General features: G+C 45.0%; 9 protein-coding genes across 9 annotated transcripts; 4 read left to right on the top strand and 5 right to left on the bottom strand.

Moving 5' to 3' along the window:
* Nucleotides 1-5,471: 5,471 nt before the first annotated feature.
* Nucleotides 5,472-7,410, bottom strand: NCS54_01195900 (Hydroxymethylglutaryl-CoA lyase; the record flags this gene model as incomplete). Its single annotated transcript, XM_053157213.1, has 2 exons — nucleotides 5,472-6,855; nucleotides 6,908-7,410. 2 exons carry the CDS (start codon nucleotides 7,408-7,410, stop codon nucleotides 5,472-5,474), a joined length of 1,887 nt encoding a protein of 628 aa, XP_053013188.1.
* Nucleotides 7,411-7,714: 304 nt separating this feature from the next.
* Nucleotides 7,715-8,960, top strand: NCS54_01195800 (PKS-ER domain-containing protein; the record flags this gene model as incomplete). Its single annotated transcript, XM_053157212.1, has 2 exons — nucleotides 7,715-8,325; nucleotides 8,381-8,960. 2 exons carry the CDS (start codon nucleotides 7,715-7,717, stop codon nucleotides 8,958-8,960), a joined length of 1,191 nt encoding a protein of 396 aa, XP_053013187.1.
* A 207-nt stretch (nucleotides 8,961-9,167) lies between these two features.
* Nucleotides 9,168-10,818, bottom strand: NCS54_01195700 (Hypothetical protein; the record flags this gene model as incomplete). The annotated part of the gene is made up of 5 exons (XM_053157211.1): nucleotides 9,168-9,985; nucleotides 10,062-10,159; nucleotides 10,225-10,400; nucleotides 10,463-10,534; nucleotides 10,606-10,818. The coding sequence occupies 5 exons, from the start codon at nucleotides 10,816-10,818 to the stop codon at nucleotides 9,168-9,170; spliced, it is 1,377 nt and encodes a 458-aa protein (XP_053013186.1).
* A 733-nt stretch (nucleotides 10,819-11,551) lies between these two features.
* NCS54_01195600 (Isovaleryl-CoA dehydrogenase) lies at nucleotides 11,552-12,865 on the bottom strand (the record flags this gene model as incomplete). The annotated part of the gene is made up of 1 exon (XM_053157210.1): nucleotides 11,552-12,865. One exon carries the CDS (start codon nucleotides 12,863-12,865, stop codon nucleotides 11,552-11,554), a length of 1,314 nt encoding a protein of 437 aa, XP_053013185.1.
* A 496-nt stretch (nucleotides 12,866-13,361) lies between these two features.
* On the top strand, nucleotides 13,362-14,240 carry NCS54_01195500 (Hypothetical protein; the record flags this gene model as incomplete). The annotated part of the gene is made up of 1 exon (XM_053157209.1): nucleotides 13,362-14,240. One exon carries the CDS (start codon nucleotides 13,362-13,364, stop codon nucleotides 14,238-14,240), a length of 879 nt encoding a protein of 292 aa, XP_053013184.1.
* Nucleotides 14,241-14,648: 408 nt separating this feature from the next.
* Nucleotides 14,649-15,376, bottom strand: NCS54_01195400 (Lipase esterase family protein; the record flags this gene model as incomplete). The annotated part of the gene is made up of 4 exons (XM_053157208.1): nucleotides 14,649-14,781; nucleotides 14,830-14,902; nucleotides 14,962-15,223; nucleotides 15,287-15,376. The coding sequence occupies 4 exons, from the start codon at nucleotides 15,374-15,376 to the stop codon at nucleotides 14,649-14,651; spliced, it is 558 nt and encodes a 185-aa protein (XP_053013183.1).
* A 4,165-nt stretch (nucleotides 15,377-19,541) lies between these two features.
* Nucleotides 19,542-19,997, top strand: NCS54_01195300 (Hypothetical protein; the record flags this gene model as incomplete). Its single annotated transcript, XM_053157207.1, has 3 exons — nucleotides 19,542-19,674; nucleotides 19,725-19,774; nucleotides 19,824-19,997. The coding sequence occupies 3 exons, from the start codon at nucleotides 19,542-19,544 to the stop codon at nucleotides 19,995-19,997; spliced, it is 357 nt and encodes a 118-aa protein (XP_053013182.1).
* Nucleotides 19,998-20,391: 394 nt separating this feature from the next.
* Nucleotides 20,392-21,533, bottom strand: NCS54_01195200 (Hypothetical protein; the record flags this gene model as incomplete). Its single annotated transcript, XM_053157206.1, has 6 exons — nucleotides 20,392-20,581; nucleotides 20,652-20,748; nucleotides 20,799-21,055; nucleotides 21,105-21,163; nucleotides 21,205-21,455; nucleotides 21,512-21,533. The coding sequence occupies 6 exons, from the start codon at nucleotides 21,531-21,533 to the stop codon at nucleotides 20,392-20,394; spliced, it is 876 nt and encodes a 291-aa protein (XP_053013181.1).
* Nucleotides 21,534-22,068: 535 nt separating this feature from the next.
* NCS54_01195100 (Hypothetical protein) lies at nucleotides 22,069-23,403 on the top strand (the record flags this gene model as incomplete). Its single annotated transcript, XM_053157205.1, has 2 exons — nucleotides 22,069-22,273; nucleotides 22,331-23,403. The coding sequence occupies 2 exons, from the start codon at nucleotides 22,069-22,071 to the stop codon at nucleotides 23,401-23,403; spliced, it is 1,278 nt and encodes a 425-aa protein (XP_053013180.1).
* Between the last annotated feature and the right edge of the window lie 692 nt (nucleotides 23,404-24,095).

Raw genomic sequence — 24,095 nt, 5'->3', positions numbered from 1 at the left:
GGGATTAGTTCTTAGAGTTAGCGTTAGAGTTCTATAAACCTAAAAAGAGTCAGCGCTGGGGCTTAGCGCTAGACTCGGTGGTAGATAAAAGTCTATAGGTTTAATTAATTAAACCTATCTAGTTAAATATATAATACATACATCTTAGCTCATATAAATATATAAATAATAGTAATTTTAATAGTAATTTTAATAATAAAAGAGTAAAATATAATAAGATATAAAAGCCCTTTATTATTTTATTATTTAATCTAAGTACTTAATATAAAATTTAAAGTATTTATTTTAAGTTTAATTTATTAAGATAAGTTAAATATCTTAAGTATTAGTTTACTTAGGATAAATTCCTTAATTATATTAAAGGCTTTTCTTATTTTATCTTAAAATATAAATATTTTATTTTTTTTTATAAGGTTAATTAATAATATAATAGTTTTCCTAAATTACTAAAAAAACCTATAATAGTAATTAATAAAACTAAGGAAGGCTTATATTTCCTTAATATTTATAGGTTTTTTTTATTTTTTAATTATTAAGATATTTTTAAGGTTTATATATATCTTATTATATAAAATAATATATCTAAGGAATTTTACTTTTAAGGCATAAAATTTATTTTTCTTAGGTTTTACTAATAACTTAATACCTTATAGTATTTATAATACCTTATAAATATATTTTATATATTTTTCTTTTATTTTAAATATAATAAAAATATTATCTAAGTAATATATAATAAATATATTTAGATATTCTTATAATATATTATTAATTATTTATTAAAATATAATAGATATATTAATATGTCTAAAAGGCATAATAGGGTACTTAAATAATTTATATTTAATATAAAAAGTAGTTTTTTATTTATATCTTTTCTTAATTTCGATAAGGTTATAGGCTCCTCTAAGGTTAAGTATTTTAAAATACTTTATTTTAAAAATTTAATTTTTTAACTTATTAATAAGAAATAATAATATATAATCCTTAATTATAATACTATTAAATATTCTAATTTTAATATAAAATTAAAGCTTTTTATTTTTCTTTAAAATATAATAAGATATTTAATAAATAATATATTTTCTCTAATATATCCTTTATATAATATATCTTTAATATATTCCTTTAATATTAATAATTATATTTTATTAAGTAAATAAAATTTATTAAAGCTAGGTTACTTTTTATTAATAAACTAAATTTCTAAGTTATAATATCTATATTTAAGTAAGCCTATTTTAAGTTCTTTTATATAGAGTTTCTTATAGATATAATATTATATTAAAATATTCTTAAGCTATTCTTTTTTTAATATCTCTTTAGCTTATTTAAGGTTTTCTTTTTACTAATAAAACTATTATATAATATATATAATTATTTACTAATTTTATTATTTCTATTTATTATAGTATTTATATTATATCCCTTTAGGTAAAAAAGTATTTTATATTTACCTCTTCTTAGTTTTTTTAATATTTTTAATAAAAGTTTAAGATCTTATATTATGTTCTAAGTTATTATTTATTATAAAAAATACCTTACTATTAAAAGAAAATACCTAGCTAATTCTTTAGTTAAAATATAGGTTATAGTATTATAATTATAAGTACCTAAGTATAAGGTTATAATACTTATTAAGTATAATATTAAATAATATCCCTTAGTTTTTTCTTTTAATAAAAACTTTAAAGTAATTAATCTTATAATTAATAACTTTATTATTATAATTAAAAAGGGTTTCTTCTAGGTTAATAATTAAATAAGGTATTTATTTATACCTTTATAGTAGCTTAAGTTTATTTATTATTATTAAATTAAAGTAATTTTATTTAGCTCTATTATTTACTAAAGTATTTAATTATCTTCCCGTAATTTATACTTTTAGTTCTAGGTATCTTTACCTATATATTTTATTTATAAAGTAAAGGGCCTTTTAGGGTAATCTTTTCCTATATTTATCTATTTATTACCTTATACTAAATAAGATATCTAATTTTTTAATATTATATAGCTATAATAATTAAATTTATATTTATTATCTATATAGGCTTTATAATTATAATTATCTACTTAGCTATTAATTTATTCTAAATAACTCTACTTTGTAATTTAGTCTTTTTTATTTAGGTAATTACTTTCTAATAACTATAGGTTTTCTAAGTAGACTTTATTAAGGTCTCCCTTTTAGATATAATTAATATACTCTTATAAGACCTTATCTATAGGTTTATAATCTTTCCTAAGGTATAATTAGATACCTTTATATTATTCTTTATTAGTAATATTCCCTTAATAAGTCTTAAAATTAAATCCTTCCTTTGCTATTTATTTTATTTATTTATAAGTAGCTAAGACTTATTATCTATATTATAGGTATATTTCTTTATAGCATAAAATAACTTTTATATTAAGGTAGCTTTTATTAAATACCTTTTCTTACTTTATTATAGCTTACTATATTATAATAATAATTTATTCTTTTAGGCTAATAGCTCCTTTTTTTATAAGATAAAACTATAATATAGTAATATTAAGCCCCTTATATTATTTCTTTATTTTATATTAAAAAGTTTTATAAGCTAAGTAAGGTTTAATATTAGGCTAAGGTAATTAGACTAGAAAATAATTATTTTATTATTTATTTATAATATATATATTATAATAATAATCCTTATATAATACCTAAGAGATTTCTTTATATTATAGGTATATAAATATTATATATAAGTTATCTTATAGGTTATAATAAAGTTTAAGCTATCTTAGGTTTATAGCTATTTCCTTATAATATACCTATATATAAATATTCTCTATATTATTTATATTTTATTATTTCTTAGCTAATTAGATATATTAAGTAGCTATATTAAGCTAATAATATTTATTAGTCCCTTTATAAATTAATATTTTATAATTATTTTCTTAAAGTATTATATATAAATTATATTATTATTAGCAGATTTATAAAGCATCTTATCCCTACTATACTTATACTCCCGCAAAGTATTAGCTATAATTAATAGGTTTATAATACCTATTTAGCTAGGTAGCAGTAATTACCTATTATCTATTAATAAGGCTTTCCTTCTCGCTATCTAATTTTAATAAAGTATTTTATATATCTAGGTTAATAAGATATAACTAATAAACCTTCAGGGATTTAATTAATTTATAGAGTTATTCTTTTATAATATTATTAATTATATAATTATTAATAGCTTATTCCTCTATTAGGTAAATAGCTTAATATAATATAATAACTTCTTTAGGTTAAAGTCGTATCTTATTATATCCTTTTTATATTATTCTAAGTATCTTAGTAATATAAATAGCTATCTAGGGGTTATTATCTTAGTTAATTATATTTAGGTATTTCTTACCTTTTAAGAGGTTTTATTATAGCTTTAATTAATATCATCTTTCTTTAATATCTTATTATTTCTTTTAATATTTATTAGCCTTATAGCCCTTCTTATAATAATAATAATACTTAATATCTTTATTATCCTTCTAGGCTACTCTAAGTTCTATAAGTCCTATATAAGTTTTATAAAATATATTACCCTTAGCTTATTTCCTTTTTTAAGATTAATTAGTATTATTCTTATTACCTTAGATTTATCCCTTATTAGATTTTTCTATATATTATTTAAACTATTAGTTATTAATTTTAATAATTATATTAATATAATCTTAGAAGTTATTAGGTTTTTTTACTTTATAAAGTTTATCTTTAATCTTATCTTTAAGTCTTTTATAAAATATAATTTAAAAAGCGCTTATTCCCTAGTTAAAAATAAAGTAATTTATATAAACTTAGCTATATAGGTTAAGGTAGCCTTTATTTATTATAAGTTCTTAAGTTTTTATATAGCTTATTATTCTTTATATTACGGCTTGGTTACCCGTAACGGCGCTGTAAGCCTCTATATAGGCAGCTAAAGCACTACTATGATTGCTATAATAGTAATTATAGCTTAATCTTTTGCCCTGTGGCGTAACAGCTAAGGTGCACTATTATACTTTATTAATAATTTTAAAATTCCATTTAATTATATCTTTAAAATTATTATATTTAATAAAGAAAAATTAGGTTTTTTTAGTAAGCTTATTTCTAAGAAAGTTATATAGCTTAGGCTTAAACTAAGTAAATATATTACCTATATAATATTTATTAATATATAAGACCTTACTTTTAGTATTAGCTATCTAAGTAAAGAAATATTATTAATATGCCCTATGAGATTTAAAGAATATCTTAATATAAATAGCTTATTTATTAAATAGCTCTAGGTCCTTAGGCTTAATAATCTCACTAATATCTTTATAGGTTATATTAGTAGTATTATACTTAAATATTAAGTTATTAAGGTTATAGACTTATGATTATATTAAATTATTTTACTATACTTAAAGTATAATAAGTTAATTAATTTAATCCTATTATTTATTAATAATTTATTAATATTATTATTACTATTATTTTATAGCTTAATAGAAATATTCTTATATATTATTTATAGATACTTTTATACTTATAAGTTATTTTTAAGTAATCTTAGTATTATTTTATATATTATTTAAGAGGTTATTATATTAGGTAATTAAGTAATTATATTTATTTCTAAGTTTATAAACTTTATCTTTATATAAGGCTAAAATAATATATTCTTTATTATTATTATTTATATCTATTAAGATATTAGGTTCTTTTAGCTTAGTTATAAGCTATTTTTATTAAGAGGTAATAAGTAGCTTATTATAAGAGGTAAAAGGTAATTTAATATTAGGTATTATAATAATAATATTACTTAGAGTATATAATATATTACTAAATAAGAGTTATTAATATATAATAATTATATATATTCCTTAGAGATAAACTAATTATATTAGGTTTATATTAATAAAGAGTATTAGATATAATCTAAGTAATAATAAATATAAATTATATCTAGTAATATACTTAAAGGTATTAAGTATAACTAAGTTATAGAGACCTTTAATTAAATAATTAAAGTAATATAGCTAATACCTATTAGCATGCCTTTTAATATAACTAAGATAATTCAGAAGATGGAGTGGAACTCGGTCAATGACGCCATGCATTTGCTCAAGACAGGCAAGGCTCTCGGACGGATCGTACTTGTGAAGTGACCAAATACATATCGTCTAAATAGCTTTCCATAGCCCCTTTAACTCTGCGACTTCAACAAAAGAACCCTTTCCTCCCTGTAATGTGCCATCCCATCTGTTAATGACAATTGATGTTTCTGACTCTGCCTTAATTTTGCCCAGGTCTGTTGCACTTGCGGAACCTAATGCCATCCAACCGTAATCAGAGCCATCGTGAGCGGCTGGCCATGGTGGCTGGTAACCCTCTCGACTCACTGCACCCAGCGAAAGATGCTAGTTTAGTATTGTTGACTTGGTAGATCGAGAAACCTGCAATGAATGCTACTTTGGCACTATGCCCACCCCTTCCTAGGGGAGTGATCTACAAAGTTAAGCCCTGACCGAGGGCTTTGGCCGTCCCAGAAAGACTTCCAGCTGAACTCTTTGGCTTTTTCCTGGAACTTCTTTATTCCATGTTCTCCCTCGGATCCAGGTGCCATCATATTACCAAATGTTGTTTCGATCAACTTTGCCTGCTCGACGCTCTCAGGGGCATACCAGCCCAACCTTGTAAGCTCCTTATTGATGGTGGCGGATCGTGGTGCACATCTCTCGAGCTGATGAAGATACTCGCTCAGCTTCGCTTCCAAATCGTCCGTAACCAAATGAAGGGCACCTATCTTGAGGAGTTCTTCGGGCTTCATCTCTCGGCCGGAGATCATGGCCTCTCGTGCCACAGAGACTCCCCACTCTCGGACCAGGTACTTTGAGATGATGGCCGGGCTGACGCCAATCTTGATCTCGCTCAGGGTCCAGCGGGCCTTGGGAGAGGCAAAACGGACGTCGCATGCAAAGCCAAGGCCTACGCCGCCGCCGAAGCAAGGACCGTTGATCAAGGCGATGGTCGTCTGTGGGGCATGGTCGATGGCGTCGTAGAGGGCGAGCACCTTATCGTAATAGCTAGACTCGGCAGACATATCAGATGTATTCGTATCGCCGCTCAGGTCCATGCCAGTACAAAAATGCTTGCCCTCGGATTCGATGATAATATGGTAAACAGATGATTCGTTAGCGAGACCTCGGAAGAGATTTGTCAGGCCCTCCAGCATGCCATTTGTCAACGCGTTTCCATTTGCGGGCCTGGATAGCGTGACCTTGAGGGCTGTGCCAGCACAGGAGACGCGGTACTCGCCCGTGTCGTCCGTCACCTCCCACGAAATCCTGGTCTTGGAGGCGTCCGTCGCCTGGACTGAAGCTCGCTTTGCGGCGATAGCTGAACCGACCCTGCTGCCGTATGGCTGACCCAGCTGCTTCGAGATCCACTGGCCGACGGCGATGAGTTTGTCGAGGTCGACACCGGTATTGACGCCCATCTTCTCCAGTGTGTACACCACATCCTCGGTGGTCACGTTTCCTTTCGCCCCCGGTGCATATGGGCATCCACCGAGCCCTGCAACGCTAGAGTCAAACGTGCGAATGCCCATCTCGTAGGCGCGGACAACGTTGGCTATGCCCTGACCGTACGTGTCATGGAAATGACCCGCCATCCGGTCAGCAGGCACGCGCCGGAGCAACGTCTCGAGCAACAGCTGGGTATCTCGAGGAGTCCCTGTACCTAGAGTGTCGCCCAGACCAACCTCGTAGCAGCCCATGTCAAGAAATCGCTGAACAATCGGAAGTACGACGTCCGGAGGCGTGGGGCCGCTAAAGGGATCCTCGAAGATACACGAGGTAACGCTGTCGCCATGACGGTGAGGTCGGTTTCACATCTGGCTAGGGATTCACTTACGCTCGTACTTTGATACCCATACCCAGAGCTTTCTTTGTCACCTCCTCGGCCTGGTCGAGGGCCTCAGCGACAGTGCACCCCTGATTCGCCCTGCTGAAAGCTTCCGTTCCCGAGGCAAAAACAACGATCTCGTTGGCGCCAGCCGCGGATGCCCTCTCCAGCCCCTTGAGATTAGGCGCCAGCACAGGGTGTCGAATGCCACGAGTTTGCGGGCCAAGGGCTTCCAGCACCTGGGCTCCATCCGCAAGCTGAGGAACCCATCTGGGGGAGACGAAGGACGTGGCCTCGATGTCGCGGAGCCCAGTCTGGGCAAGTCGCTTAATGAGCTCGATCTTGGTGGCCGTGGGGACGAACGTCTTAATGTTTTGCAGTCCATCACGAGGCCCTACCTCTACGATGCGACAAACATTGGACGGCCGCGAGGAGGAGAGATATCGACGACTGGCATGACGGCTCTGGGTTAGACGCCTGCTGATTGACTGGGCGGCGGTTATTCTGGCCATAGCAAATAGCACGTGGAAAAAACGTCATGGAAGAGCATCAAGAAATTTTTTTTGTAGGTTTTTTTTATCTTATCTCTTTCAATTCATATCCAAATGGAATCCTTGATTTCATCAATACCCGCGGTCGGTTACCCAACTTGGATGGTGGACATGGATTGATGCTAGGCAAAGGTCACCGAGGCCCGGCGGGTAACTACGCTGACTAATCTCTATCAACACAAGTGACAGTCAATAACATACAGCCACTCACTCGCCTCGGCTCATGACATGGGCATTGGCATTGGTATTGTAGAGATTAGCAGTCATGACTTTGATGCTAGCCCTCAGGAGACGGTCCTCTGCAAGCCGGCAGGCACCAGGACTGCTCTCTCGCCAACTCAGCACCATGAGGGCGGTTGTGGTTGATGGCGACAACGCCGTCCGCGTCGACTACCACCGCGATGTCCCCCGACTCCAAGACGACCGCATCCTCGTACGGCCTGTCGCTGTTGCGCTGAACCCCACTGACTGGAGGCATGTGAGAGGGGGTCGGGCCAGAGACGGCTGTATCTTGGGCTGTGACTATGCAGGCGTCGTGGAGGCTGTGGGAAGTGCCGTCACCAAGCCATGGCAGCCCGGCGACAGAGTCTTTGGGTGCGGCCACGGGGCCAACCTTGTGAATCCAGACGATGGAGTCTTTGCCCAAGTTGCCTCGCTCATAGGTGACCTTCAGATGAAGATCCCTGACAGCTTGAGTTTCGAGGAGGCCGCTACCCTGGGGCTGGGCTCTATAACCGTTGGCCAGGGGCTGTACCAGAAAGCCCTGAAGCTGCAGCTACCATCAAGAGATGGCATGCTCGAGAAGAAGGACATTGCCGTTCTCATCTACGGTGGTGCGACTGCCACTGGAGCTCTCGCCATCCAGTTTGCGAAGCAGTAAACAGTCAAGTTTTTCCTGGCCTCACCTCCTAGCCCGCTGACGCTCCTCTAGGTCTGGCTACACCGCCATCACGACGTGCTCGCCTCGCAATTTCGATTATGTCAGAAGCTTGGGTGCTGACGCTGTCATCGACTACCATGCCGCAGACGCCGGAAATCAGATCCGTAACCTCGCCAACAACCAGCTCGAATTCGCATGGGACACGATCAGCGTTGCTCAGTCGGCCGCCATCTGCGCGGATGCCCTCACCACCTCACAACAGCGCCAACCCATCTACGGCACGATTCTTCCCACTAGGAGCCCCCGGGAAGATGTCGAGACAGTATCAACCGTCATGTATACGGCTTTTGGCAAGGACTTCAAGTTTGGCCCCGTCGAGATGCCGGCAAGCGAGGACGACTTTCGATTTGGCAAGCAGTTCTTCCAGCTGGTAGAGGACTTGGTAGCGCAAGTAAGCACGCCTTATTTCTATATGAGCCCGAGTATTTCAGCTAAGTTGGTCTTGCAGCGTCGCATCCGACCCCATCATTTCCGTGTCAGAGACGGTGGCCTTGAAGGACTTATCCAGGATCTCGAGGATCTTGAAATGGGCAAGGTTCGAGCAGAAAAACTAGTCTATGTGGTTAATTAATAAATCCAAAGATGAAGATGATTAAAAAGTTGACTTGAATTACCAGTACGAAAAAGTACAAATAACTACTGTAGAAATGTATTGTTGGTATCAATGACGTCTCCAAGAGGGGTCATCGGCTGCAATATCGAAGAACACAATAGTCCACATGACAGGCACTAATAAACAGATGTCTGACTTTCACAATGTATACTTGGAAAGGCTGGCCTATACTATCCCCTCTTCCCTTAACTTCGCTCTCTCTTGCTCGTTAATCCCAAGCTCAGACAGGACTTGGTCCGTGTCCTGTCCCAGACAGGGAGGCACGCTTCTGATGGCAGGCTTGGTCTCGCTAAACTTGACAGCCGGTCCGATCAGGCGGATGTGGCCAGCCTCGGCGGCATCAAGGGGAACACTGGCAATCATATCCCGGGCTTCTGCCTGAGGATGGGAAAAGGTCCTCTCCATGTTGTTGATGGGTGCGAAGGGCAAACCTGTACCCTCAAACTTGGTCATCCACTCAGCTGTCGATCTCTTCTTGAACTCGGCGTCGAAGATGGGTCTCAGCAGCTCGCGATTCTCGACGCGTTTGGGATTCGTCGAGAAGCGCTCGTCTGTAATTAGCGATTCAAGCCCGACTAGCCTGCACAGGTCGGCGAACTGAGCATCGTTTGTGGCCCCGCAGACCAGATGCAGGTCCTTTGTCTTGAAGGCATCATAGGGCACGATGCTCGGATGCTGGCATCCCCACCGTTCTGCCTCAATGCCAAGGTTCAGCCACGAGAGGCCAACATTGGTCAATAGGCTGATTTGCGTCTCAAACAGGGAGCCATCAACACGCTGTCCCTTGCCACTCTGCCCCCTCGCGTGCAGTGCTGCCAGTATTGCACCATGCATGTACAGGCCGGTGGCCATGTCTACCATGCCGATGCCTGGCCGAACGGGGGGCCCGTCTCGCTCGCCCGTGACGTGTAAAAGACCAGCTTCAGCTCCAGCAATGGGGTCGTATCCACCGCGGTTGGCGTAAGGCCCCGTGGTCCCGTATCCTGCAGGTGTTTGTCAGCTTGTTTCCTTGCGGAAGAGGCAAAAATGTTAATGTCGAGCGGGTACCAGCAGACGTACCTGAGAGACTTGCGTACACAAGACCTGGGTTATGCTCCCTGAGCCGTTCATAGCCCAGCCCGAGGCGGTCCATTGTTCCGGGCTTAAAGTTCTCGACGCTGCAGATTGCGCCGGATTAGCCTGGGAGATGCCGGACGCACCTGGCGGCAGATGTTTTACTTACACGACGTCTGCCTGCTTGGCGAGGTCAAGCAGAATGGCTTTGCCTTTGGCCTTTTTGAGATTCAACGTGACGGATCTCTTATTTCGGTTGACCGAGGAGAAGTAGTTGGACATCGGCCCTGCTTCGGGCTTCCACTTGGCAGGCTCTCCTGGCATCATCCAATGTCTCGTGTCATCCTGCACGAAAAAAAGACTGGGTAAGTATTCGGGGCTGGAGGGATATGAATAATTCAACTTACTCCTTTCATCAGGGCCTCGATCTTTATGATGTTAGCGCCGTAGTCGGCGAGAATCTGCGTGCAAAAGGGGGCCTGAACTAGTTGAATTCCGTTTCAGTGAGACTTGCTCCCATTACTTCTGTTTCTGGATGTGGATCTCTTACAGCCAGGACCCGCGACAGATCCAACACCCTGAGTCCCTTCAGCGCGCCGTCCTGGGTGGCCTGGGGTTCTGGTCTGGACGTGGAGAAGCATCTCGAGATGCTATGGCGTGAAGACGCTGGCTTGACGCTTCCAAGGACGGTAATAGGTGGCGCAATCAGCGTGCATCTTTGCAAGGCTCGCGTCTTGGGGGTGGTTTGCCTCAAGAACAACATGTTCATTGCTGTTTAAAGATACATTTCCTTGCAATCAGAGGTTAAAATGGCTACTATAAGACAGCGGGGCACATTTATTTAATGTCATTGCCTCCCGTGAATTAAGACTGGGTCCGTTATCTGGATTTGTTTGATCAGTAGGAGTAGACCCGTTTCTAATAACCTCGGGGGCATAGCACCACTTTGCCTCGGGGACTGGCCGTGCCTTTCTCCTCCGCATATACCGACCTTAAGCCCCGAGGTGCAGTAATCTGCAATAACATTGATATATAGCCCACAAGTGTTGGAAAAGGCAAAAATCATGCAGGAGAATAAGTGCCTATACGTCTCTATCGCGGTAGAATAGCCGTTAGCGTAGAGATCTCGTTGCGGTCCCGGTATATGAGTACATCAATTATATCTTTAATACGCGGTTACACTAGGCTTCTAAACTAACGAGACAAACAATATGAATTTCGAACAAAGAATAAATCTAGTTCAGCCCTCATTCAGAGCCCAGCGGCCTGTGGGTGCCTAGACCGGCAGTTTGTGCATGAGATGGATCGGCATCTCTGCGTGGGTCTTGACGTGGCTCGTTAATACCACGAAATTCGATGGGTTTGCACACGGAGAGAGTTGTTGTTTAGACTTGTTTCAACATACCACGCTGGAGATGAGGATTCACAAACTACCAAGAACCCGAGTTGGGGGGTTTGCTTTATTTTTTAACACAATGAATACTATTCTGCCAGGTCTAATAACTCTTTGGAAGCCCAAGAACCCGCTGCCCGATGTAGTTCTTGATCATCTCTCCGCTGATTGGGGCGATGCGCGAGAGGGTTGACTCTCTCAGATACCGCTCCACATGATACTCCTTGGTGTAGCCCATTCCACCGTGTGACATGACGGCTCTCTCGGCGGCCTTGAAGGCGGCCTCGGCAGCCAAAAACTTAGCTGCGTTTGCGTACTCGCCGTCATTGTATCCCTCGTCGTATAGCCGCGCCGCCGTGTAGATCATGAGTCTCGCACTCTCCAGGTTCATCCAGCACTCAGCCAGAGGATGCTGGATCCCCTGATACTTACCAATGGGTGCTCCAAAGACGACCCTCTCATTGACGTAGTTGCAAGTGCGCCGGAGGGCCGCGTAGCCAATCCCGAGGGCCTCTGCTCCGACCAGGATTCTCTCGGCGTTCATCCCATGCATGGTCATCCTGAAGCCGTCTCCCTCACCTCCGATTCTGTCACTGGCGGGGACCTTCCAGTCCTCGAAGAGGAGGACGTTAGTATCGACTGCCGAGCGACCCATCTTAGGGATCTCAGTGATCTGGACTGCTTTGCGGTCGAGGTCGGTGTAAAAGAGGGACAGTCCTTCGCTTGGCTTCTTGACCTGGTCCAGCGGCGTCGTCCTGACCAGGATGAGGATCTTTTCAGCCACCTGAGCAGTTGAGATGAAGACCTTGGAGCCCCTTAGCACATAGAAGTCCCCGTCTCGAGTTGCCGTTGACTGCAAGCGCAAGGTGTCTAGGCCCGTATTGGGCTCCGTAACCCCGAAGCAGGCTCGTTCTTTGCCTTGGATCAGAGGCATAAGCCAGCGATCCTTTTGCTCCTGGGTTCCAAACTTGACAACAGGCTCGAGGCCAAAGATATTCATATGAACCGATGACGCCCCGTTCATGCATGCGCCTGATTCTGAGATGGTGTGCAACATTGTGGCCGCCTCGGAGATGCCCAGCGCCGAGCCACCATACTCCTCGGGCATGCAAATCCCCAGCCATCCGTTGGATGCCAGGTCATTGTACATCTCCCAGGGAAACTTGTGCTGGTCGTCTCTCTCCAGCCAATACTCGTCAGGGTACTTCTCGCAGATCTTGGCTATGGCCTCCCGAACGGAGCGCTGGGACTCGCTCCACCCAGGCAGGTTGCTGGGCAAATACTCAGATGCGCGCGCGTGGATGAGGCGGGCGGGAGAGTTGGGCGTAGGGGACGGCGATAGAGGCGGTAGCTTTGCGCGCTGTGTCGTCGTCCAGGGCAGAAGGGAGCGCGGTGGGATGAGAAATCTCTTGGCCATGTTGCTGTAGGGAGTTAACTTATTGTCGGCGGTCCCGGGATGTCAAGACGTGTGAACAGGAACAGGAAGCGGCGACAACTCTCCCGTCATAGTCCACCATTCGAATGGCTGATAGATTGATGCATAAGAGGGAGGGGATTATACCAGCCTCATAAATGCTTCATGGCAATTCTACCGACAGCGGTCGGCCTGACTGGATGACGTTCAATTTGGCTTGCCACGCAGCTTAGTCTCCCAAGGGACAAGGTTGCAAAGCCTCGGCAATCAAAGGTAGCCGGAAGGGTGGGCCCCTAGACACCAGACGTAAGGCGATCCAGACAATCACAGCAATGTGGCCGCACACATTGATTGTTGCAATAACGGTAGAAAGGTCATCGAAATGCTACTTATCGAAATGCTACTTAGCCTGCCTCTCCAGCATTGGCAGGGAGAAACTGCGTCTCTTCATCCCTGCGTACTCCCCTCCACACACACACATACCACCTCGGTTCGAACCATGACGGCATCGTTCCAGGACCAAGGGCTCCTGCTAAGGCACCTACTAGATGCCTGCATCCCATTCGCAACGGGATGCACTTCGGGCATGATTGCCACGATATGCGTGCAGCCGATCGATACCGTCAAGGTCCGCATGCAGTTGGTGGAGCAAGGCCCTGGCAGGTCGTCACCGTGGAGGGTAGCAAGAGACATGACTCTGCAAAACGGCTTCCTCAACCTCTACCAGGGCCTGTCTGCCGGGCTTCTCAGGCAGTTGGTATACGGCACCCTCCGACTCGGGCTCTTCTCGACCCTGGAGCAGAGGCTTGAGCGCCGGGCAAGGGACCAAGGGACCACGCTCGGCTTCCAAGGACGGGCTTTAGCGGGCATCACCGCCGGAGCTGTGGCTGCCTTGATTGGGAATCCAACAGAGGTGGCACTAATCAGGATGCAGGCCGACGGTATGAAGCCCCTGGAACAGCGCGAGCGATTCACATCAGCGTTCAATGCCCTCGGGCGCATCGCCAGACAGGAAGGGGTCTTGAGCCTCTGGAATGGCGTGGCGCCCACAGTCATCCGGGCCATGTCGACCAACTTTGGCCAGCTGGCCTTCTTCTCCGAAGCCAAGCACCAGATCAAGACGCACACCCACTTATCGACCCGAAAGCAGACTGCCCTGGCCGCTTCCTTCGCAGGGCTTGCTGGAGCAATCATCAGCCTGCCGTTTGACTTTGTCAAGACGCGCCTGCAGAACCAGTCCATGACGGGTTTCTCCCGAAGCTTGCCAATTTATGCTGGCACCGCCGACTGTTTCTCCCAGGTGATTCGGAGAGAAGGCTTCTTCAGGTTCTATCGAGATTTTTGGCCCTATTTCCTCCGGGTAGGACCGCACTCGTGAGTGGCTTCTTCGGCACCCTCTGTTTCGAGTCCGAGATTGACGTTTTGAACCCTACCCCGAACAGAGCAATCGCACTTTTCCTCGCCGACTTGATGAATGACACCATCAGGGGCTGGGGCTCTGGGCCTCGCAGTGAGGACTCAACCTAGCACGATACTTTAATACATGATTAACCCATTTTAAATGTGATATTGCCACCTTTTGAAGGGTCATTCCCGGGACCGGCATTCGAGTATGGCATTTGGGATGAACGCGGACACAAAGGAAACAGGGAGACAATGATTGGTTTTAACGTGCAACTGGCAAAGAGAGAATTGGGTTACCAATCAAACCCGACACGCTTGAATCTGAGATGGCAGTGTATCTGACGTCACTCAATAGTCAATTCTCTACTCCCCATGTATTCTCCTACTTCTCCCTGCTCAGGATCCTGCCAAACCAATCTACCATGGTCTCCTGGTACTCGATCGTGGAACGCATCTCCGGGTACGTATAAAAGGCGTGGGGCAAGCCAGGGTAGATCTTGAGGGTGACGTCGACACTACACATGTTAAACATGATGCTTGATGAAAAAGCCGGCAAGGCTTACTCGTTAGCCTTGAGAGCTTCAGCATACGCAATACCCTCGTCTCTAAGGGGGTCCATTCCCGCCACCTGAATAACTACTACCGGTCAGTTCCGCTGGCTCTTCCCCCAATGGGGCATTCAAGGGTTAACCGACGTGCTGGAGGAAGCCCTCGGAGATCTGTAGCCAGGAGGGGGCTGGCTCGAGGGTCCTCTTCGCCGCCCCTGGGAAGGTAGTTGGCCCAGAACCAGCGCATCCTGTGGGCGCTGACGATGGGGGCGTCTGCATTCTCCTCATAGGACCTGCACCCTAACTCCTGTGGATGGTGGTCGGGGTGGCAGGTCACGGGAATGTTGAGCAACTGTCCCTTGATGTTGTCCAGCCCCTCGTCACGGACCAGACGGGAGATGACCGCCGCCTTTGCTTCCAAGTCAGGTAAAGCAACTGATTAAGTGAGGGAAAGGGTTGATATTGGACTCACCACGTTGGCGCCGGCACTGCCACCCCCAATTATCGTCTTGCTTGGGTCAACCCTCAGCGACTCTGCGTTTTTCAAGGTATGAAAACCCATGTTAGTGATGAGTCCGGCTTTGGTCTTGACCCAGCCGAGAGCTTACCCATCTAAGGACGTCAAGGGAGTCGTTGATGGCGTACGGGAAGGGGAATTCGGGCGCCCTTCCCACATGGTATTAACTAACATGAAAACTCCCCTTGGGTAGGGAATGTCGCCTACCTCCGATAGTCAACACTCACAACAACCGCGTTATTTCGGACGCATATCACTCTGTTCTGGTTTTCTTCAGTTTCGGATGATCCAACTGTCCAACCTACCAATAGAGTTGAGCACAATACAGCCTGAGAAAGGTGTGAGATCGATCAGAGTCTCACCTCCTCCATGTATGTTAAAGTACAGCGGGTGCCCTCTGGTTAGATGCGCCGGCTGGTAAATGCGACTCGTGATCATGGCCTCGTCGCTCACGGCTACACTGCTTTGCCAGATGCTCAGATCACGCCCGACGGCCGGGGCGTGGGCGGGAAGGGGAGCTGGCCGATAAGGTATCTGTCGAATCTCGCGTATCGGGAGGCTATAAAGCTCATCTGCCATCTTGTCGAGTAGCTTTTGCCTCTCCGACACGGTTTTCCATTCCTCGCTCGGAGCGGAAAGATGCCCATATCGTCCAGTATTGTTCTCAGGGTCCATCATTTGAAATGTCAGCCAAACGAGCCGAATCAACTTTGTTAATGCGATGCACCCTCTCGGGCTCCTTTGATGTTAACGGTGCGTTCTCTGGCTATTCTTGAGCCTTGACGTCCCAAGCAACCCTGAATACGATTTTGGAGGCTCCTGGAAAGCCTCGGCGTCCAGTAGATGACCGACTGGGTTGGCGGCAAAGGACTGGCCCCCTAATAGCCGGACCTCGGCTATCAAAGACACCCCGAGAACAGTAACATAAAGAATAGAAAAGAGGGATCAAATCAGTCCACATAGCAACTGAACGGGTCACCAGCACGATAGACCCCCGGCTATCTAGAAATAACACATCTTGGTTCAAACCAGCCCTCCGGAACACCCACCAGGTCCCATTACCAGGTACCAGCAGCAGCACTAGGACCAACACTATGGAAAGCCCGCACCAGGACAACCATTCTGTTCAAGGTCGCGTCATAAGGCATCGGGCTCGCCGCGCGTGTCTTGCCTGCCGCGTCAGAAAGGTTCGTTGCGACGTAGTCCTGCATGGTACGCCTTGCACCAACTGCAGGCTGGATCTTGCGGAATGTGTCATCAAGCCGAGACGGCCTCGATGGTGTGTATATGCGACAACCCTTGTGTAGTGCGTTCCAACTACCCTTTGGTATTATAGGTCCTCCATGGTGGCGCAGGCCAACGACCAAGAGTCCATAGCCGCGGTCAACAACCGTCGTCACCAGCTACAGGAGCATCAACGGCTATCACAGCAATGCCAATGTGCGGCACGGCATTGCAACGAGGGGCCAAAAGACGGGGACAGTATCTCGGAGACCATTCCGGCCCAAGATGCTCTACCTACGACCGGGTCAAGCCGCCAGGGAGATGACTGGGATTCCCTAGACGCTTTCCTAGCAATCCTAGACGACGACAATCTTCTGAAGGGTACGTGTACTCCTGCACTGGATATCCAAACCGACGACCGGACCGATCAGGCTGTGGATTCTTCCTCGGATACGGCCCATGTCAAAGGGCCACTATCACTATTCTCCCAGCCCATGTTCAAGCAGCTCAGCCAGAAACAGCGGCCTCTCGATGACGAGTCACGTTCCCCCCCACAGCCCTGGGGAAAGGCCACGGGGGCCTTTGTCCTCCATTCATGCTACCCCTTCGTCTCGGCGGATCAGCTTTGGCGGTTGGCGCCCGACCGGGTTGCTTTCCTGGAGCAACGGGGATGTCTTCACCTGCCTTGTGCCGCCATGATGGACCGCTTCATCAGACAGTACTTCCTCTACGTCCATCCCATTCTGCCACTTGTGAAGGAACAGAGGTTCTGGGACATGTACCAGAGGCAGAATTGGCACTCGCGGACCCAGGACACCATATCTTTGTTTGTTCTCCAAGCCATGCTCTTCATGTCATGCCCTGTAAGGTCCCCCCTGGAGTTACTCAACTGATCGTAGATTCGAGTGTGCTAACTCTTCTCGTAGTTCATACCGTTGTCGGCACTGGGCGAGCTTGGCTTCTCTTCAGTCCGAGAGGCTCGTGCAAAGTTCTACTCCAAAGCAAAGGTGTGCTTGTTAAACCTTTCCAAACAGAAACAAGCATACTGAACTCCTGACCAGACGCTGTTTGACGTCATCGTTCACAGAGACGACATCAGCAATGCCCAGGGAGCTCTGATGCTGACGTACCATGCGTCTGGCCTCCATGACAAGACCAACACGTACTGGCTAGGGATTGCCATTCACTTTGCTCGGAGCGCCGGTGCCCACCAGTACAACTCGATTGGTGCTTCTGATCAGGGGGACGCCGGGCTCCTCAAGCGCCTATGGTGGTGCTGCATCCTTCGTGATCGCATCATGTCACTGGGGTTGCAGAGGCCGCTCCTGATCAGGCCTGCCGACTTCGACTTCCACCTGCCCGGCCTTCAGGAGACAGATCTTAACGACGAGATTAGAGGCTCAGAGGTGTACAGTCCTACGACCAAGAAGGTCATGGCACAGCTGGCAGCATCGCTGTGTGGCCTTGGCGTCGCTCTCAACGACATCCTCGCCATCATCCATCCCATCAAAGAGGTTCCCAGGTCAGAAGATCCATTGAACAGCATCGAGACTTTTGAGTCTCATATCACGAAACTCGAGGCTTGGCACGATACGGCCGTTGCCATCTTCACCATTCCGGCTGAGGCAGAAATCCACGACTCTCTGACTCTCTTCACGAGCGCCATGTACATCTATTACGAGTGAGCTCTCTCCTTCACTTACTTGCGCGCTCCTCGCTGACCCATGGGCTTCCTCTTGCTCTCTTGGCACAGCGCGGCCAAAGCTCTCGTATACAATTACGTGACACTGCTCCCCATTCCTGGCTCGGGCGAAGAAGCTACGCAAGGGTTCCAGCGCTTCGCCTCGCAGGAGGTGGAGAGGTCCATTGACAACATGACACAGGATCTGACACGGCTGGAAGAGCAGGGCCTAACCAAGTACCTTCCCAACACCTTGTGAGCAAACGACCCAGCCCAACACTGGAATATTGATAACACTGCTAACTCGTGGCAGTGTCGCATTTTCCGCGTTGCCCTTTATGTGGCGAAGGTCGAGCGACGGTCCTGAAACGAAGCAAGGACAGCAGCACAGCAAGGCTAAACGCCTCCAGATCTACGTCGACATATTCAGGGGATTTGGGAAGCTCTACGATATCACAGACAGCCTGCTTGAATGCATTGACGACTTGGCTGAGTCTGAGAGTCCGGCTGTAGATTACAAACTTCCTCCTTGATTTGTGACAGGTGTTTGACCGTTACTCACTTGCCTCTAATAAAGAGAGCTGATATTTAATGAATAGTATCTTATCATTTACATACTATGTATTCTGGCGGCAATTATAAGCGCTGGCGGCTGAAGGAACCCTTTTTAAAGTTCATACATCTTGCCCTTCAGGCCTTAACTGACCTAGGGCAAGTGAGAGGCTACGCATATTTGGACCCAGCCGTATTGAACCAGCCTATGAAGTATAGATGCATCATACGCGATTTTAATAACGTAGCCTACGCCCGATTTGCCTGACTGCTTTATGCCTTGGGAAACACACGATCGTCACACTTTCCATTCTGAGATAGATATGAGGCTCCCAACCCTTTTCGAATCAGTATGATAAAGCTGCAAATCACGATAAGTATCTATAAGATTACGTGATCAAAAAGACTTAATATGTAAAAGAACCAATGACGAGGGAACTTGTTTCTCGAGGCGAAAGGTGTACTTCTGCCGAACTCGGAGTAAAATGTAAGGCATGCAAATGCCGGCTGCTGCAGCTGAGAAAAAAGGCCAAATGCATTTCGCAGCCCGGAAGTTCCGATCATGTCTACGAACCAGCCTCGCAACAGCGATTTTCGGCGACACCCCGGCATCTCCGGAAAAGCCACGCAGAGGTGGGTCAAAGTATACCCGCTGAAGCAACCAAGTGTAGGAATGTATATTCACATCATGCCCATACTTCGTACTTCATCACAAGCAGCATCTCGCACGCAAGTTAAACAGACACCGCCACAATGACCACAAGAAAAGGACCATTCAGGCTTGTTACTGTCAACACCGCGCCAGAACGTGCAAAGCGTCTTATTGCTCGCTTGATCACCGAGGTCCAAGATGGCTATGAGATTATTCACGTCGACAACTGTCAGAGTGAGTTGGCTGACGGAGCGTCCCTCGTATTTTACTAACGTATTGGCTAGGTATTGATGAGGTGATCCCCAAGGTCACTGAGCACAAGCCCAACGTTTTGGTAAGTGCGCCAAATGACTGAGAGCTTACCCTAACCTTGCTTTAACCAGTTTTCTGCCTCTATGTGGTCTCCCGAGGAAGCTCAGCAAATTCACTCTTTGGCCAAGTCTATCGTGCCTGACATCAAGCTGCACGCGATCCCAACCGGATTGCAGGTTGAACGAGGACCAGATGCAATCGTTGAGTATCTTGTTGAGAAGGTCCCCCCTCTGCTGGATAGTTAGATTGAGCCAAATAGCACATCAAATTGGACAAGTAATAAAGACCAAATTAGACCATGTATAACAGATTGTGTGGAATGAGTCCTGCATCACTTCACATGCATACCGTAGAAGATTATTATTCATTTTTTTTTCTTAAGTCTTATACCAACTGAATCATTGATGTATTGGAAATTTGATATCTGCAGGCGAGTATATTTACTTACATGCAGCATAAAAATTTCTTCCTCCAAGGCGCAGCAGATTCCTATGACACTATCGTCGGCAAGTCATAATACCTCAGTTGTGAAATCTACATAAGACCTCGTACTTTTGTATGATTTCGAAAGGTGTGTGTGTAACATGTAGTTTCTCATTCAATTCAGCGCTTGATGCCCTTGAAGGCTGCAGCTGATCACTATTCATTTTGGAATGTGCTGACTAGTGTACCAATGTGCGGCAGGATCTCCACCCTGAATTCATCACCATGCTCAAGAGTCTCCCTGGGCTTTCTGCCCATACCCACTCCCGCTGGTGTACCGGTAATAATCACGGTGCCAGCCGGAAGGGTCGTGCCTTGAGATAGAAAGCTGATCAGCTTAGGAATGCTGAAGATTAGGTCAATGTGTTGAGTAAGCGAATGAACATACACCTCACAAAGCAGTTCTTAACACTTACTCTAAAGAACAATCTTGTAGCACTTTGCCATTCTTCAGGCCCCGAATATGCAGCTTGGAAGGATCTGGGATAACTGACGGGGAGACTAGGACGGGCCCTACAAACGTGATAAGTCGTGTCATTTGAAAAGAAAGGAGAAAAGCTTACCAATGGGACATGCCCCGTCAAAACCTTTGGAGAAGCACCATTGAGACTGGTTCAATTGTGAGACGCGGCTTGAGACATCATTGGCTGCGGTGAACCCCAAAACGTATTCCATTGCCTCCTCTTCGGACACATTCTTAGCCGCTTTGCCAGTAACGACCGCCAGCTCCGACTCATAGTCACCACTTCCATCATTTTGGGTTATCTTGGGTAGCAATGTGACAGCAGGCCAAGGGTCACCTAAAGATGTGCTAGGCTTACTGTGGCAGCGTATTAGTTGTGTAATACCTGAAGTTGATGTGGACGTACAGAAACAGGGTCGGGATTGTCGGGATGTCCATGTTCACTTCTTTCGCATGTTGAACATACTAACCAAACAGTCAATATAGAAAAGTCTTGATATACGGACTGGGGCACTTGCGTTTAATCCGATGCATCGGATGGTTCCTACTTCTTGTTGGGCCAACGGTGACAGTATTCGCTCAATAGATTCGGTTCTATCTGTGCGAGAGCCAGGCGACAAGACTGACTTTCCGGAGAACACATTGACGGCAACGTCCTTGCCATCACGGGTCGCTAAGCCGATGTCCAAGTCCTCCTGTGACGGCTCGCCAATCAAGATACTGGATGGATCGGACTTGGGAATAAATCGTACGAGACCTATGAGCTGTTTGTTAGCTAATCGACACTGGATTGCAGTTCTGAGAGTCACTTACACTTGAATGCTGGAGAACTCATTTTGGTCGGTTTAGAAATGATTCCAGGATGACAGAACTGACCTTTGAGCACTTGAAGCAACGCGCACTCTCTTGAAGACCTGCCTTTGTACTCGCTGTGTGGTTGACGCTTTAACCGGGGAGGGTGATAGTGTTGATTCCATTCATCTTTGCCGGGGCCTCCTGTATCGGAGGGCCTGGACCTCGGATATGCCGCTGTACCCCGGAAACCCCCTCGTTCAACGCCGCAACGGCAAATCCGAGCACGAGGATTGAACCAATCAACGGTTACAAATTCGAGGATCATTGGAACTCGGATGAAACTGTCCCATTGCGGAAAAATACGACCGAGCCGCCCTTGATATGAGGCCGAATCAATAAGGGCATCGAGTCCTTACAATTTCAGCTAGCCATTGATACTCCAGGCTTGGTTCCCGATTTTTAATCAGCATTGAGACCCGCCCGTGACAGTTGCAGTTATAATTCGTGTCCAAGCATACCATTACTACGTCACGTTATCTCGGAGTTGGGAGCCTCACAACGTCATTTCGTCAGCCATGGGTTCTCAATCGGGTCCTGGTGAGGGCTTTCGCCAGCACCTCCCGGATCTCAGCCTGCCGCGATTCCAGGACATGCGAAAGCAGGATGCTTATCAATACGCCGATACTTTCAAGAAAACTGGTCAGCCTCCGTGGCTCCACGGCTTGTATCTTCACTGGCGCAAGTTGTTTCAGCAGCCTTACCAAGGCATCACAACAGATGGTACGTACTATGATGACGTGACGACGGCTGTATCCGATCTTGACTGACATTTGCCAGGCGTTGCTAGAGAGGGTTTATTCGAATTGCAGGATGAGGGCATGCCAATAGACGCCATTACTGAGGCTGCGAACAATGTCTTTAATAGCCTGAGCGATGACCAAAAAGTCAAGACCTGCTACCATATCGATAGCCCCGAGTGGCGTTCATGGTCAAACCCAGAATTCCTCCTTAGCGACAAAGGCATCCGGCTTGATGAGATCACTAGCGACTTGAGAACTAAGGTTCTGAGAGTCTTGGAACTCACGCTCTCGCCCGAAGGCTATCAAAAGGCTATTGGAGCGATGCGAGTAAATCATTTCCTGGGTGTGCTTGTAGAGTCGCCTGCCATTATGAACGAATTCTCCTACAACTTCGTTCTGTTCGGAGAGCCCTCAACTACTCGCCCTTGGGGATTTTCGTTCTACGGCCATCACCTCTGCCTGAATATTTTCCTCTACAAATCTCAGATCATAATATCTCCCTGGTTCACCGGCGCAGAGCCTAACCTTATCGATGACGGACCTTACAAGGGCACGCGGATTCTTGATAAGGAAGAAAGTCTAGGACTGCGTTTGATGCAAAGTCTTTCTCCAGACAAGCAGAAAACAGCGCAAGTCTACAAACTGATGAAAGATCCCGCGATGCCCCACGGCCGCTGGAATCACGATGACCAACGACACTTATGTGGTGCCTACCGTGACAACAGGATCGTGCCTTACGAGGGTATCCTTGTGTCAGAGATGTCGACAGAGCAACAGAATTACATACTCGGAATTGCGAACGAGTTCCTTCTTTATCTTCCTGAAACAGCGAGACGACTGCGCTTGGAACAGATCAAGAGATGGTTTCACGAAACCTACTGGTGCTGGATCGGTGGCTATGGCAATGATGATCCGTTTTACTATCGGATCCAAAGCCCGGTAGTGATATTCGAGTTCGACCACCACTCAGGCGTTTTCCTCAATAACAAAGAGCCTGCAAAGTTCCACATTCATACCCTGATGAGAACTCCCAGTAGAGGGGACTACGGCATGGCGCTGAGGCCACTGATACCAGGAGTAGAACAAGGCTATCTTTGGACGGGAGAGTGATAGAAGAGTAGTAGGGATAAAAATGTTCTATACTCATATAGTTTTATGCTCGTGCTGTAGGAATTCCAATCTTGTTATTGCTATTAAGGCTACTCATTACGTAATCTCTTTTATACGACTACTGCTGGTACGACTGTACCAACATCAGTACCAACTGCCTCCAGAGCACTTAACAGGGTGTAGATAACATCGACGCGCCTAAGGTCAACATGTTTATACATACCGGCCTGAATCTTCTTCTGATCATCCTCTGCGTACTCATCGAGCCGGATGGTATACTTTCCACCATTGTCCAGCCCAGCGATAAATTTTTCGGCTTATGCACCACCTTCAAAACCCACCGGGTAAGTGATACAGAACTTGGAGCCTCTATAGTTCATGAAGCAGAGTTGGGATTTTCCGCCGACTGTGATCCTGAGGCTTTCGCCGAGATAGTAGGGCAATGTAGGGTTAGGCATCCGGAATCCCGGACTTAGTGACTCAACGCTTTCAGGGTGCACATGAGAGGAGCATAATAAAAATCGCAATCGAAGTAAGTAATTATACACTCTTTAGATGACACATCTTGGAATCAGGTAGTACAATAATGGTGAACACCAGTCCTCCAACCCTCGTCTGCCGCCGCATTTGAGTCATGGAACAGACACGAGGCAAACTTCAGAGAACTTCAACTTCATTTCGACGCCTCACCA

This window comes from Fusarium falciforme, chromosome 9, assembly GCF_026873545.1.
Source record: "Fusarium falciforme chromosome 9, complete sequence".
In the NCBI taxonomy this organism is placed as follows: Eukaryota; Fungi; Ascomycota; class Sordariomycetes; order Hypocreales; family Nectriaceae; genus Fusarium; species Fusarium falciforme.
This window is presented reverse-complemented; position numbering and strand designations above follow the sequence as displayed.